Genomic DNA, 14,268 nt, shown 5'->3' on the forward strand with positions numbered 1-14,268 from the left:
TCTTCATCCAGCTGATGATAGTAAAATCAGTGGATCTAAATGTGCAAATGTACATCCTTGTGTCTCTTTGTTTTCAGACTTACTCTATATGTATATGTATGTGTGTGTGTGTGTGTATGTGTGAGTCTGTGTATAATATGTACAGTAAGTGAATCTGACTCAAGAGTGGCAGTCTAGAGGATTGGAGAATCGATCAGGCTTCCCTCGCAGTGCTAAATCACCTCAGCCATCGGCTCCTTACTGGTGCCAGGGCTTTGCCTCCTGCATACCAACTACTCCCCGAGCCTTCTTAACACTCACTTCCTGTCACCATTCCCTTATAGCTGCTCTGACAGTGAGACGTCAGTGATGCAGCGCGTTATGGCTTCAAGATGTGTGAATGTATCCAGCCAAGTGAATCACTGGCCCTGCTAATAAGAGGTTTTGCTGATATGAGGCACAAGCAAACTGTTGCCTAGATACACTTGCTGGCAACTGTAACACTAACTGCTACATTAAACCCAAAGACCCCTTCTGCAGTGTGGCGCATGTACTGCACTGACCCTTTAAGAAGATGTATGACCCTATTACTGCAGCTAATTAAGCTTCCCTCTCTCGGTGTTGTGATAAGTTAGAACCCAGCTCTTGCCTCTCTTGGTTTGAGTCAAGGCTTTTCAAGTTGTGCTCTCCTGAGGGAAGAATTTTAAATAGTTTTGTGTTGAATTCAAACAAAGGTGAGGGGATGTTAAAATACAGCCCTGCTGGGATTGGATTAATTCATTCAGTATTATAATGAAGGTGTGAGAGAAACTGTGGCAATGCCGCTACCACCTGATTTATATGAAAGTACTTTAATATTAATCTCCGATTAATTTTCAGGCTTCACAAATATTATTTAAAGGACATTTAGGACCTTAATTAAAACTGTTCTGTGAGGTTGCTTTGTCTGCACTGATCCTTATGTACTGATGACCTTTTCCTGGTCTGCCTCCAAACTTTGACCCGTTGAGGAGTTCAGATCCTGTGGTGCCGCTGACGTGTCGTCAGTATTTATAGGGTGTGAGTGCAGCTGACAGGGTTTGTGGGCAGTAGAGATGCTGTGGACTCGTAGCCGACCAGCTGTTGGTGTGGGTCAGAGCCACTCTGCTGAATGTGCTGAGTCACTCTCTTCCGTACTGCAGACGATGTCTTATTACACTGCCGTAGTACAAAGAAATTCTCCTACTTCTGTGTTTGGAACTGCAATCAGAAACATATGTTGGTTATTAATCCATTTCAGTAAATGACTTCCATAAAGTTGGGGGAATCCCAGGAGTCATATTAAAATGAATTGGCAGAAGCTGACATATCCTGACTTTTAGTCCCTGGTATTGAGAGCCAAAGTCAGGCCCCTTTCGGTGAACCTCCTGGGGCCTTATGGGGAGCGACACATAAATGTTTAATCCAGTTTTTTGCAGTGAGCTGTTAAAAATCAGTAGTAAGTAGAATTCATTCAGTTTGTGGTTATTTTCACCAGCTGTTATCTTCGCTGAAGCCTAATAATATGGCTACCTGCTGTTTAATATACTGTACTGTATGCACCAGTTAACTGTAAAAATGTGGGAATATGTTTGGCATACAACTTCAGTGGAAATCTTCCAGACAATCAGAAGTATTTTCCTTGGTAGTGATTGACGGTATGAACTCCAAACAGTGTTTGCTGCAATGCAGCTAAATAGAGCAGTCTAAAATGTGAACAGTAGAAGGGGATTTATTTTGGTTTATTATTTTCCTTGAATGTTTTCCTAGAATTAGCTCTGGTTGAGTAGATGTGTTTGATTATCAACCATACCCATCGTTTTCACTTTGAAACAATGCTTTTGATATTTATTGCTGCTGAGACCATTTCTGGGTCATGCCATCTTTCCTACTGTGCCAAGAAATGATGAATATCCTTTTCTATTATCAATAAACTGAGTAACTCTGCAGATACTTGCTACAGACAGAACCCAGCCAGAACAGAGGACAGAGGTGACAGCCATCACATGTCACTGTGTGTAGAAATGAGGGTAGGCGACTATGGGCTTCTTCCTTTGTGACTTGTGATGGAAGATATGCTCATTATTAAAGGATCTCCTCAGTCAGGGGGAACACTTGTCTAGACCTGTCATGTGTGACGTACACAGCATGTGTCATCTGCTCAGTGTGTAAATTCTATGTCGGTGTCACAGTATGTCCTACATTTACATATCTACATATGTCGCAATAAAAGTGGGGATAACCACCACATCTCTTCTCTTCAAAACAAAAGAAAAAAACATTAGAAATCTGCAAATGAAAGCTTTATTGTTGTTGTCGTGATGGTTTGAAAAAAAGAAGCAGTGCCCTAGAAATGTTTAAATTTTTCTGGGATCTAATGGAAATGGATGTGGGTGTTTCTCCCATCTCTTACAGACAAGCATCGTTAGCCAGCTCCTGAGGCACGGAGTAAACCCGACTCTGTTGAACTGCAACCAAGACAAGCCCTCAGGTAACACATTTAAGCATCCACACAATTGCACTCATACATTCACACACGTGCGCGCACAAACACACACACACACACACACACACACACACACACAAATACAAAAACATACACACACACATACACACAAGTATTGCTGCGGGAATGGGCTAACGTGTTTTAGCGAGAGGTAATGAAGCAAAGAAGCGGAGAAATGGATTTTGATATATTCAGCCGAGCCAAATGCATTAATAATCACTGTGATTGTATGAAACACAGGCTCATACACACACACACACACACACAAACACACACACACACACACAAAGTGAATGAGACTGTGATGACACTCATGATCTGTGCACATTTGAGTGTATCTGCAAGAGAGAGCCCATGTATTAATGAAATAAAACATTAACACCTGACTCATACCAGCACTCTCTCTCTCTCTCTCTCACACACACACACACGCACACACACACACACACACACACACACACACACACACACACACACACACACACACACTGATTCAATTTGTGTGTTAGCAGTAATCAAGAGGGGCTGATGTGATTAATTTACTAACTGATGATTTGGTTGTCATATCATTATCCAGGGACATGTATTGTTTTTTTTCAAATCATGGAAGCATACAAGAGCCAAACAAGGAGGTCGAAATAAAGATAATTTGTGTTTGTGGATGTTTGTCTAAGAGGTTCCTATGTTGATAGTTCAGCAAAGACATTTCCAAGTAATGAGATGCAAATAACAAATTGATTCATCTATTTTAAAAAGAGGCCTACTCTTACAGTGACATCGTAATTAGATTCACTCTAAATCCCACCCGTCTAGATTTAATTCACATTAAAGGTACCTTGGTAGATTTTTGACCTGTAGTGGTGCTGTGGAGCAATGTTTTTTGGCTCCAGAGGAAATACATTTAATCTCATAAATTGCCTCCAGTGATGTCACTCAGTGGCTAAGTTGCAACATGGTTAATGTAGGCACCTGGTTTAAAAAAGGAAGAAGAATACGTGGAATAAAAAAGTTGATATCTCGATTTTGTTCATTTGTTTTTAAACTGTCTATAATGAGTTCAACAGGGTCATTGGAGTGCAGTGCTAGAGTGGTGGACTGCTTTTCAAACCTGCCGACTACATTACCCACAATGCATCTCATTCACTGGACGGTCTATCAGATTACAAGAAGCTTTCTCTGAGGCTGAGAAGGCTTTATACTACTTTATTCACATACGCAGTAGTACTACCCAAGACCTATAAACATACTTTAATGTGTAAAATGGGTGGAGTTACCCTTTAATAGAAACTGGCATTTTCCATGGTAATGACTCTTAGAATCCTCTCTCTTAGAGCGAATGGTACCGTCTATCACTCATTCATGAAGATCTAGGTTAGCGACTTTATCGAGTGAATACTGCTAACATTATTATTATTGCTCAGCCAAATTAGCTAATGCTTCTAAAGCCTTGAAGGTGTCGCTGGTGTGTCAGTTATTATGATACTTTCTTACTTTGATATGGGAAGTGTCACCCATCATCGTTTCCCCAGTAACCACTCCAGGAAACTCGTGGATAGTTCTTTGACTTCTCATGTATGAACAATTTTTTTTAATAATATGTTAATGTTTTCTCTGTGAAATGCTCAGTCTCTCTGTTGGTGTATTACTGTTAATTTACATATTTATAATAGTTTTGCGGATGTCAGAGTGAAAGCCATTATTGGCTGATGATCCTGATCAATCTTGTGAATTCCTCCCACACACGCAGCAGTGGCAAAAGTCCCTGATTCTCATACCTCAACAGAACCATTATAAAACCACCCATTGAACCAGGCTACTGATGAATATAGTGTAGTGACTGTCTGTACAAGCACATCTCTTCTCTTGTGTGATGGTGATGAAACATACCACACAGTGGGGCTTTGGGCTCCTTACCTCTCCATTGTGAGATAGAATATCATAGCTGCCTCTAACCATTTACTCCCATGGCTTCATCACACCTCAGACTGCCTCACTCTGGCCTTAATCAATAGCCCTTCTAGCATGTAGGCTTAGAGAAGATGTGAAGCAAGCCCTTAGAGACTGAGACAATCCCCCCTCTTTTTCACTTGGAGCCCCTCACCCCTCCTCAGCAGCCACATGACGAAAAAAAAGCAAGAGCAGGAGATGGGAGTCTAGGGGGTTGTCAGTCACACAGAAATACGAAGACAGGATGAAGCCATCCCCTTCCCTGGTGCCCTGTTAGACCTCATTACAGACAGGGGGGGATCTTAACTCCCCTCCTCCTAAGCACAGTTGGATTGATTCGCAGTGGGGTTCACATTCTGCACCAATGCAGGCTCATCCACATGGATCATAATGGAGGGTTGGCATGTGTAAGACAATAAAAGAAAAATGTACCTGGTTGTTAAAGGGCCTAGAGAATGGAGGTCTTTCAGTAAGAATGTTAAAATACTCTTCACTCTCACTCAGTGTTGAACAATGGTGAGAAAATCATTTTCAGAGTTTCCCTCTAAACTACAAATTGCTGTGCTGATGAACCTGTCTTGTGTCATGTCACCAGACATTGCTGCATCAGAGCCCATAGTTGATATGCTGCTGAATGCAGAGGAGAGCTGGCTGCAGAGACTGTCGGACCCCTCCGCTCCTCTACCCTCCACTGACCAACGCTATGATGGAGGTTCACACGACCTCAACACTCCTGTCAAGAACCTGTGGGTCAACTATTTAATAAGCACAGTTGTTGTGTTACGGTTACTCTTCAAATTCTGAATCTTTTTTTCCCCTTTTTCTCTCATCCAATCATGTGCTCTCTGTTCCTCCATCTACTGTTTCCTTACCAACTCAGGAATCCTTTGGGTTTTCCTATCTCAAAGCGGGACAGTCTGCTGGAGAAGTGTGCTATGTTCAGAGAGGCAGGTGGAGCACTCAGCCGACAACCCTCCCAAGACAATGGCCTGGACGGCCCCTTTAGCTCTGGAGCCAGCAAACTGGAGCAGGTACCTTGTGTTCTTGTGTCCTCTCACAACAAAAACCAAAGCAAGACAGTAAGAGCACAGACAACCAAACGTCCAGGAGTGTCAGGCAAGAAGAGAGATTTCATATATTTCTATTTGTTACTTTGCCTTGTTTTTATAAATGAAGAAGAGGCTTGTCACACACCAAAGAAACTCATCTCTGGTGCAACTAAACTTTTGTCTTTTTCAAGTTAAACTTGATTCTGTGATTTCAGATAAAATGACTGTACTGATTAGCCCATCCTGTGTGTGCGTCATGTCATCAGAAATGTATTGAAGTATTTTAAGCAAGTGGATGGAAGAGTGGGCCTTGCATATCAAATCTGCTTCATCATCATCAGGCCCACTTGTCCTCATTTTTATCTCGAACATCACATGCTGCGTAATTACTTTGGCAACGGTTTCATTAGTGTTTCATAGAAGTCCTTCCACTGGCAGAGAGGCAGGATATCTGACAAAAGCAATGAAAACATGAAAACTGCTCAAATTGGAGTCATAAAGATTTTGATTCATCATCAGTGTTAAAGTTATCAAGTATGTACTTGTTAAACAATATATGATGCAGATTTCTCCAGAAATGTGCATTTGAGCATTGCAGATCCTCCAATTAATTTCACAAAGTAGTTTCCCTGTCAAAGTGTTTAATAGAAGAGATCAATCAATTGGTAAAGAGGTTGATTGGAACAATGTCCTGCAATATCTGAATAACTGGAGACCACTGTCCCAGACTTTAAATTTATCACATAAAAGTGTCTGCATGTTAGTTTTAAGGCTCACTTCACATTTTCCTCAGGTCAAGCTGATGCCTCCAGCTCCCAACGATGACCTGGCGTCCCTCAGTGAGCTGACCGACAGCAGCCTGCTCTACGAGATGCAGAAGCGCTTTGGGAATGACCAAATCTACGTAAGAACATCCTCGTGCCACTAAACGAGGAACCCCACTCGACATTAAACATGCATTATAACCCAAAGCACACACTCTCCTGGGCATAACTTGGCCACCATAGTTGTTTATTTGTAGTTGACTGTGGTGTTGTTTATGTTCTGGGAATTTCAGAGTGTGATGTTGGGATCACATCACATCTTCTTTATACCAGCTGCAGGGGGTTTCCTTCCAGCATGTGTACATGTAGTGTTTCTCACACACAGTGCATCATGGATAATGTACCTCCTCTCCTGAAGAACACTGTGAAGATAATATTTATATCTGTGACCCCTGACACCTGACTTCTTTTACACAGAGTGACTGGTGGTGAATTCTTTTTCCTGCATGTAGTTAAATCTTTTATAGTCTGTACACGAGGTTGTGTTCATGAGCTGAATCCATTTCCTCTCATTTTGACCCTCTGCACTTGTGTGAGAGTGGTACCTAATTCTAATAGACACACATACTTACACTGGGGGACAATTTCATAATCAATACCATTTATATTGATTGGAACGATAGATCCATGCCTATATTCAGGAGTAAAATGCCTTCATCTCCAACAATTGGTCCATTTTACATTCCTGTCATTTTCTCCTTTCCTTTAAAACTGCGGTCTGGCCCGTACTTCTCCACGGGGACTGAGCTCTATAAAGACTGGAACCAGATCAATGTGGAGCTATCCGGTGCACCCTTTTCCCTGTGAAGAGGCAGTAATAGTCTGTTATTAACCCAGATGGGCGACAGACAGTAGGGTTAGCCACAGCGGGGGGACACAGATAAGGGGATGACAATAAAAGGCAGTAGATTGGTGGATGAAGAAGAAAGAATCATTAGAGGACAGAATAATGAGGGCTGGATTTGAGGTACGCTCCATTTTGGAGGAAGAAGTGGTGAAAAGAAAGGACAGTGAGTGGACAAAGAGCAGCTATCATGTGGACTTCTGAGCACGCCTGATCTGATTGCGTATAACTCGTCCGTCATGGAGGTGCACACGGTACAGTCAAACTCCATTCTGTCTGTAGCAAACATATTCCTAAATGAATAAGCAAGTAATAGCTTCACATTTAAGGATGACGTTTTTAACATAATACCCATCTTTTCGAAAAGACCAAAAACAGCTCACACTTTCATGCTTTCATGCTTTCATGCTTTCTAATCAATTCATTTCTTTGCTCCTCTTCTCCCTCTTGTGTCTATACTTAAAGTACCCGACCTTATGAACATTATAGAGGGCATTTCAAGAAAGAGGTGAACAAAGCAGAGATGTGGCGAAGGACAGAAATAGGGGGAGGACAAAGGCAGTGAATGCTCCATATGTTCTCAGCAGGGTGGTCAGAGAGGGGGCTTTGATGAGTGGTCTGCTGCCTTCTGCCAGGATAGAAGGACCAGTGCGGCGTTAAACCCCTGAGGAGAGTGGCAAGGAACTGTGAAAGGATATGTCAGAAGACACTGATGAAGGCTGGGTTATTCACAAGCATGTCACAAGATTAAACACCAGTCAGTTAGCTCTCAGACAAGTTTAACTTGCAGGAAACTTGTAGTGTGAAGCTTGCTCCCTGTCCACAAGCAGTGAGATTTGTTCATGCCATTAACCTTGAGCCGGGGCCTAAGGACAGAGCAGCCTGTTACAGAATGTTAGCAATGCCTGCACTCTCCCAGGAGAGAGGGCTTTTAAACAGCCTCTGGGACTTTTTGTGAGAAACGGAGGGTTAGCACTTTAGTCGAAAGGGTCAGAAATTGGAAGTTGCTTTATTTTTATCTAAATGGCCTCGGGGGGTTGTGTGCGCTGAGTGGGAGGGCAGATTTGTTGTTTTTATTGGAGGTCATTGCTAAGGTTATCATTGGAGGTCCTTTCCTGACCTATCTTTGGCATGAGATTACCATAATCTTATGTTAATGGAGATTGTCGCCACCATGAATACTGATGTTAAGGAAAGAGGGGGACAGCACTTCTATTTTCAGGTCAATTGTAGCTTGAGGCAACATGTAGGTACTTATGACCATACTTCAGCCAACTGACGAAGAGCAGTGCACCCTCACACCAAAATAATGAATGTTTACCAAGATTGGTTTCACTTGTTGTTCTCAGCTGAGTTAAAGAGTAAAAACTCATTCAAGGGTTGTTATTTCTTCTCTTTTGTAGACTTACATCGGACACATACTTCTGCTGGTCAATCCAAACAAAGAGCTGCCAATCTACTCCACTCTGGTAAGCACACATTTAAATTACCCCATTTCCGATAAGCTTGCAATATACGCACGTAAGTACTTTTCCATTTGACTCCGTCAAGCAGCACTCGCACTTTGTTCAGTCGGTGGTGAGTTTGAAAGCGAGACTGATATAAAACATATAATAGAGTAACCATAGTAACCCTGTCACTGGACGTCATGTCAGTACCTGAGACAAAGATGAGAAAGAAGCGAGATGTCGCACTCCATAGATACTTCTATCATCAGCTCAAGAAAAAGTCTTAACATCTACTGGATGCAGTCTGATTACAGTAGGTACACTATATTATCTGCTGCTTTCTACTAATCCCTGTTTGCATCGTGTTCGTGACGTCAAGCGTGAAACTGGGAAAGGAGTCAACCACCTATTTTTAGCAGGTTCAATCGTGTTTAAAAAACCTGCATATAGATGCCAATTTTAGTGTGAAAATGGTATAAATATTGACCTTGCAGGTCTGTGATCCAGTCTTAAAACACATGGCTTTAGATTTGACAGGCTATGCATTTAACATGCAGAATCATACTATTATGGAGGCGTGCTCGCTGTATAATAAGCAGAACATGAACAGATGAAATGGACCTTGTGGTTGATAAATAATGCAGTCTTCCTGTTAGTGATACACAGCACAGGGCTGACTCTGCATCAGTAAAGGAAGAGAGGGATCCTTTTTAGCTAGCACACACACACACACGCACACGCACACACACGCACACACACTCACACACACCACTACTTATTTAGCAAGATTTTAAGAATCCCTCAAAGAATTAATTTTAAAAACTCCTTCTCTTTTGGTGAAAAGCAGCATATTATCATATGCAACAGCAAGAGGAGAATGACTCAGTGGATGACCAACAGGCATGTGTGTGTGTTGCCTTATTTCAAATAGTGGATAACTCATTTTGAAATAGCTGAATTACTGCCAGCTTAGTGCTCGCCCATGTGGACCTAGGAGGGGTTGGATGGAGGAGGAGAAATCTTCTCCTGCCATGACTGAATGAAGCCAGGCCCCCTCTGGCTCTGGCTATTCCTGCCTGTGTCTGGATTCACTCCAGGCATCCCTACCCAGCAGAGAGAGTGTGTGGAGGAGCAGGGAGGAGCCAGTGTGTGAAGGACATATGTCACAACATGTGTGATCTGCTGGCCGTCTGTCACTCCCTCTGGTCTGGCGGGCCACAACCCATCCTCCTTCCAAAGCCACAAATACAGAACAGGCACACATCTGCTGGGCTGGTTACAACTAGGGGTTCAGTTATGATCGATATCTGAAGGTTCAGTGTATGACACACTTACAAAAGTGGAACTGTGACTTTTCAGAATTTGTTATTTATTCCTCCTATTTAATAAATAAATAAATGAAATAAAACATAAATGTTCTTCAAGTTTCATTGTTCCAATGAAAAAGAGCTTCTTTTGTTGGGTTTGGTGTTTCTATTACAAGCAGATCTTTTTCTGAAGTAGTAATAATGTCTTGACGTTCTTCTAATAAAGATAAAGAATGAACATCTGAACATTCTCCAAACACCTCAGTCGGTAGATTCCAAGTCTGGAATTAAAACTTGTCAACATTTTTAGGATGTAGTTGACATCTCTAATTGTTAAAGGCATTCATTTTAAGTTTGGGTCCCTGGGTAATATTATGACTTTAAAAAACAATAATCCTGCAGTATTTCACTAAAAAAAGGTATTTTATGTGTGCAAACAAAGACTAGACAACTAATCAGATTTAGTCAATACTTTTTAGCTCTATGTGTACATGTGATAAATTATGCAATAATACTGTACAGTATCTTGTTGCACCCCAAAAACGGTGGCGGCACAGTGCAAAATGTTTTCTATTACTACTTCTTATTTTAAATGAACCAGCTACAATAAGTTTCTTGGTCAGTTAAAACTTATTTGTTTAAATCAGTGTTTCTCAAACTTTTTCAGACAAAGGACTACTTCACCAAGAAAAAAAATATTCACGGACCACCTTAACTTCCTAACATCCGCAAAAACAATCAGTGTATTTCAACAGTACATTTCAAATTACAGCCTAATTAGATGACGGTCTTACAAAATAGCATAGCCTACTAACGCATCATTGTCCCCGTTGACATCTTAATGGATAGAATTGTGCTGTTATTTCTGAGACATCAGTAAAGCAATGTCTGCCTCCACACTGGAGAATTTCAGTCCCACAGACCCCACTGCGCTGATCATTTTTTAAAATAAATCAGAAAATCGGCGTACATACTGTATGTTACGCAGGCAGTGTCACAAAACGGTCAGCAACACAGCAAAACGGCCAATTCAATAATAATGTTTAAATGTATGTACAAGTTAATTTAATATTAAAATAACACATCTATTCACTCACTATGAGACTTTGAAGTCGTTCAGAGTCACAGACAGGTTGAAAAACACTTAATTTAAAACGTGACATTTTACCAACTCTACTTGCAAACCACTAGGGTGCGCTGATGGACCACCAACGGTCCGCGGAACACTCTTTGAGAAAGGTTTGAAGACAATCAACACCTAAATGATAGCTTAGTCACTTTGGGTTGGATTACATGGTCAGATTGAGTGGTAAACCACACCTACTTAGTGAGGTTGACACAGGTACGGAAAGTTATAGCCAGCATGGTTTCACAGTTTTGCTGAAACTTTATCCTCTGTGTTGCCCAGCCCATGTGTGTATCGTTACATAAGGCTGTGATCCAATGTCTTGATTGATTGCATCTGTCTTCCTCTCTTAGGTGAGTCAGCTGTACCTGAGCTCCACAGGTCGTCTGTGCTCCTCTCTGCCGCCTCACATCTTCTCCTCAGCGGAAAGAGCTTATCACATGATGCTGCAGGAGAGACGCCCGCAGTGTTTCATACTGAGGTACAACCTCCTCCTCCAACACGCAAACACCCACTCTCACAAACACTGAACACCTGAGAGATGAATAGCTCCCAGCCTGGCCTGAGCTGTACCTGTTCGGTGTTCACACAGAGGTGGAAGTTGCCCTTTGTCCTCGGCTGAACGGAGGCAGCTCCCCGATTGCAATTAAATCCCGTTCCGGCTCTCCAGTGACATTCCCGCTGAGTTGTAACCAATCTGGCAGAGAGTTAATGCGCCCTGGCCACAGGCTATCCATCTCACTCACCCACACAAACACACACACACATGCAAGGACATTTTACTGTGCACTCTCACATATACACTCTCTCTCTCTCACTTGCTTCCTTCATTTTTCTTGTTTCTCTTTCATTCAAGCTTCCTGTTTCACTCCCTGTTTCCTCACACATGCACAAACGCACACACACATACATACACATTCACACACTCCTTCACGTTTTCAGGCAATCAGTGGGCATGATCCCCGAGGCCAGTGCTCGAACAAAATGCCCTTGAAATCTAATAAAAACTGGTAAATGAAAAGACAGTGGAAAGGCCTTTGGACTTCACACTCAGCAGGTCCATTAGTAGGAAATATAGCAACATACAGACAAACAGCGCAGCACAGCACACTGCGGTCATTAGTAAAGGCTTCTGACCTTCTGAAGCCATCTGCTTGGTGTTACTACGACGGTCTCAACTCTCTGCATGTCGGTGAGTGTCGGAGCGTGTACTGTAGAGGTACCTTATGTCGGATTTAAAATCCACTCAACGGCAAATTAAAACCGGGCCTCCTGTGCCAAATAAGTTGTGACAGTTGCGGCGTGTGGAAGGTGGTGGTCGATGGAGCAGCATTAGTTGTGTTAGACAGAAGGGGGATCGATTGAGAATTTAATGGGAGGGGTTCCCTGAAGGGGTGATGTCAGGTGGGTGGAGGCATGCAACTGAGGTGACAGATGTGGGAAACACCCCGATGACAAATGCATAACACACATTCTTCGGAGAAGTCGAACACTCACAGATGCTTGCTTGTTGGACTGTTATGTTTGTCTTTTACTCTTGATGTCCAGCTTTACTTGAATGCATCTATTCTTTTGTTTACAGGTTTCTAAGAGCAAGTTAAAAAGACGATTTAAAATACATGTGGTGATATATGAAAATGCTAAAGCAATGACAGCAACATAAATGTATCGTTATTTAAATTCATACTCTGACTTCAACTTTATCTACAGTATATAGCGCCTTTAAAAAAAAACCTTCTTACAAAGTTCTTTACAAACAAAAAATAATATGAGAGGCCAAACTGTACCTTTTTATATAAAAGAATAGAAAGAAATAGGTAAATTGTGCAGCCCTACTCTGTTTACATATATATAATAATAATGTAGAAACTCCCTTTGCAAAACCGTAACTACAGCACATTATTATCATTAAAAGATAGGTTCAAATAGTTTCAAGTCTTCTAATGACAATAGTCACATGCCCATTTCAAACTGGTTTTGCCGACTGTATTCAAGTGGGCATCTTCCAAAGCTACAGTCCTTAGTATATCTATGGGTAACCGTATCAGGATCTCTTTAGGGCCAGTAAAAACAGGAGGAATGATCAAAGCAAGTAAAACCTATTTCAGTGTTCATATGGGCTTCTGTTTAAAACAGATTAGAAACATTTGCAAAGCTATCCTTTAAGACATGGATCATTAGAGACAATGGCAACATGTCAAACAGTAATAACATCAGGGTTGCCAAAGCTTCACATGAGGTCTCAAGGCATTCTTGATTTTAAGGGTCTAAGAAAGTTTAAAAAAAAAAAGATTTAAAAGCAAGTTGGCCTATATATCAGTATTTCATACATATCTGTGAAAACATTTAAATGAAATTGTTATTTTTAAAGTTTAGATTATGGTTGATAATTTACAGGATGAGGGCATGATGAAGACCTGAACACTGGCTTTCTTCACAGGGCCTTCACTCTCTGCTAAACAGTCCTGCATTAGAAAAGTATGCAGTTAAAATAACCAAAGAGCTAACTATAGCCAAGCATCAGGGAGGAGAAAACACTGAATTTATCAAAAGAGAAGCTTATGAAGTATGTATGTTTGTTAAAAAATAAAAAATACATTATAGAGAATTGTATAAAAAGTTAAAAAGGAAATAATTTGCTCAAGATTCTCACAGTCATTACTTCCTGCAATTATTGTGTTCACTATTTGGGTTGATTGTACAGTTCATCACTTGTTCAGTACTATTATTGTGATGCATTGAATATATTATCAAATATCCATAGAATATGTCACTTACTTAGCGTTGATAGAGAAGGGTCCCTTATGTACACTGACTGGAAAACACTGACCTAAGCCATGAATGACATTAAATCTGCATTTTTCTGTCGCTTTAGCGGTGAAAGTGGTTCTGGGAAAACAGAGGCCTGCAAGCACATAGTGAGACACCTGACAGCCCGCTCCAGCCCCAAAGGCTTTGCTCTGGAGCCCAGAATGAAACATGTAAGTCTGGTCGGTCATCAGTTGGGGGTGTCCTCGAGGTTTATATTGCTAAGAAACTTGTAAAGTCTTGGGCTGGAGATTTGAATCGTTTGTTGCTCTCTTTCCTTTTTTTTCCTTTTTACTTTTTTGCAGTTTGAAAAAAAGGCAAGAGACATCTGTGCTGTTTTTCATTCATTTCAGTTTCCATTCTCTACACAGCCAGTCCTCATAGAGATACTCATGAATATTTGTGTGTTCTT

The 14,268-nt window shown here is 41.4% G+C and overlaps 1 protein-coding gene across 5 annotated transcripts in view; it reads left to right on the plus strand.

Annotated features, from left to right (window-relative positions):
• The window catches only part of myo16 (myosin XVI), a 113,196-nt gene that overhangs the window by 51,063 nt on the left and 47,865 nt on the right, over nt 1-14,268 (plus strand). For all 5 annotated transcript variants that reach the window (XR_014623267.1, XM_084361936.1, XM_084361935.1 and 2 more), the window contains exons 8-14: nt 2,413-2,488; nt 5,046-5,196; nt 5,331-5,481; nt 6,293-6,403; nt 8,571-8,636; nt 11,402-11,529; nt 13,924-14,029. Coding sequence is in view for 4 of the 5 variants with exons in the window: in XM_084361936.1 (XP_084218062.1) it covers nt 2,413-2,488; nt 5,046-5,196; nt 5,331-5,481; nt 6,293-6,403; nt 8,571-8,636; nt 11,402-11,529; nt 13,924-14,029 (789 nt within the window). In the remaining variant the exon portion in view is untranslated. The remainder of the gene's footprint in view (nt 1-2,412; nt 2,489-5,045; nt 5,197-5,330; nt 5,482-6,292; nt 6,404-8,570; nt 8,637-11,401; nt 11,530-13,923; nt 14,030-14,268) is intronic.

The sequence above is a fragment of the Pagrus pagrus genome (assembly GCF_965226575.1).
Source record: "Pagrus pagrus genome assembly, chromosome: 9".
NCBI lineage: Eukaryota > Metazoa > Chordata > Actinopteri > Spariformes > Sparidae > Pagrus > Pagrus pagrus.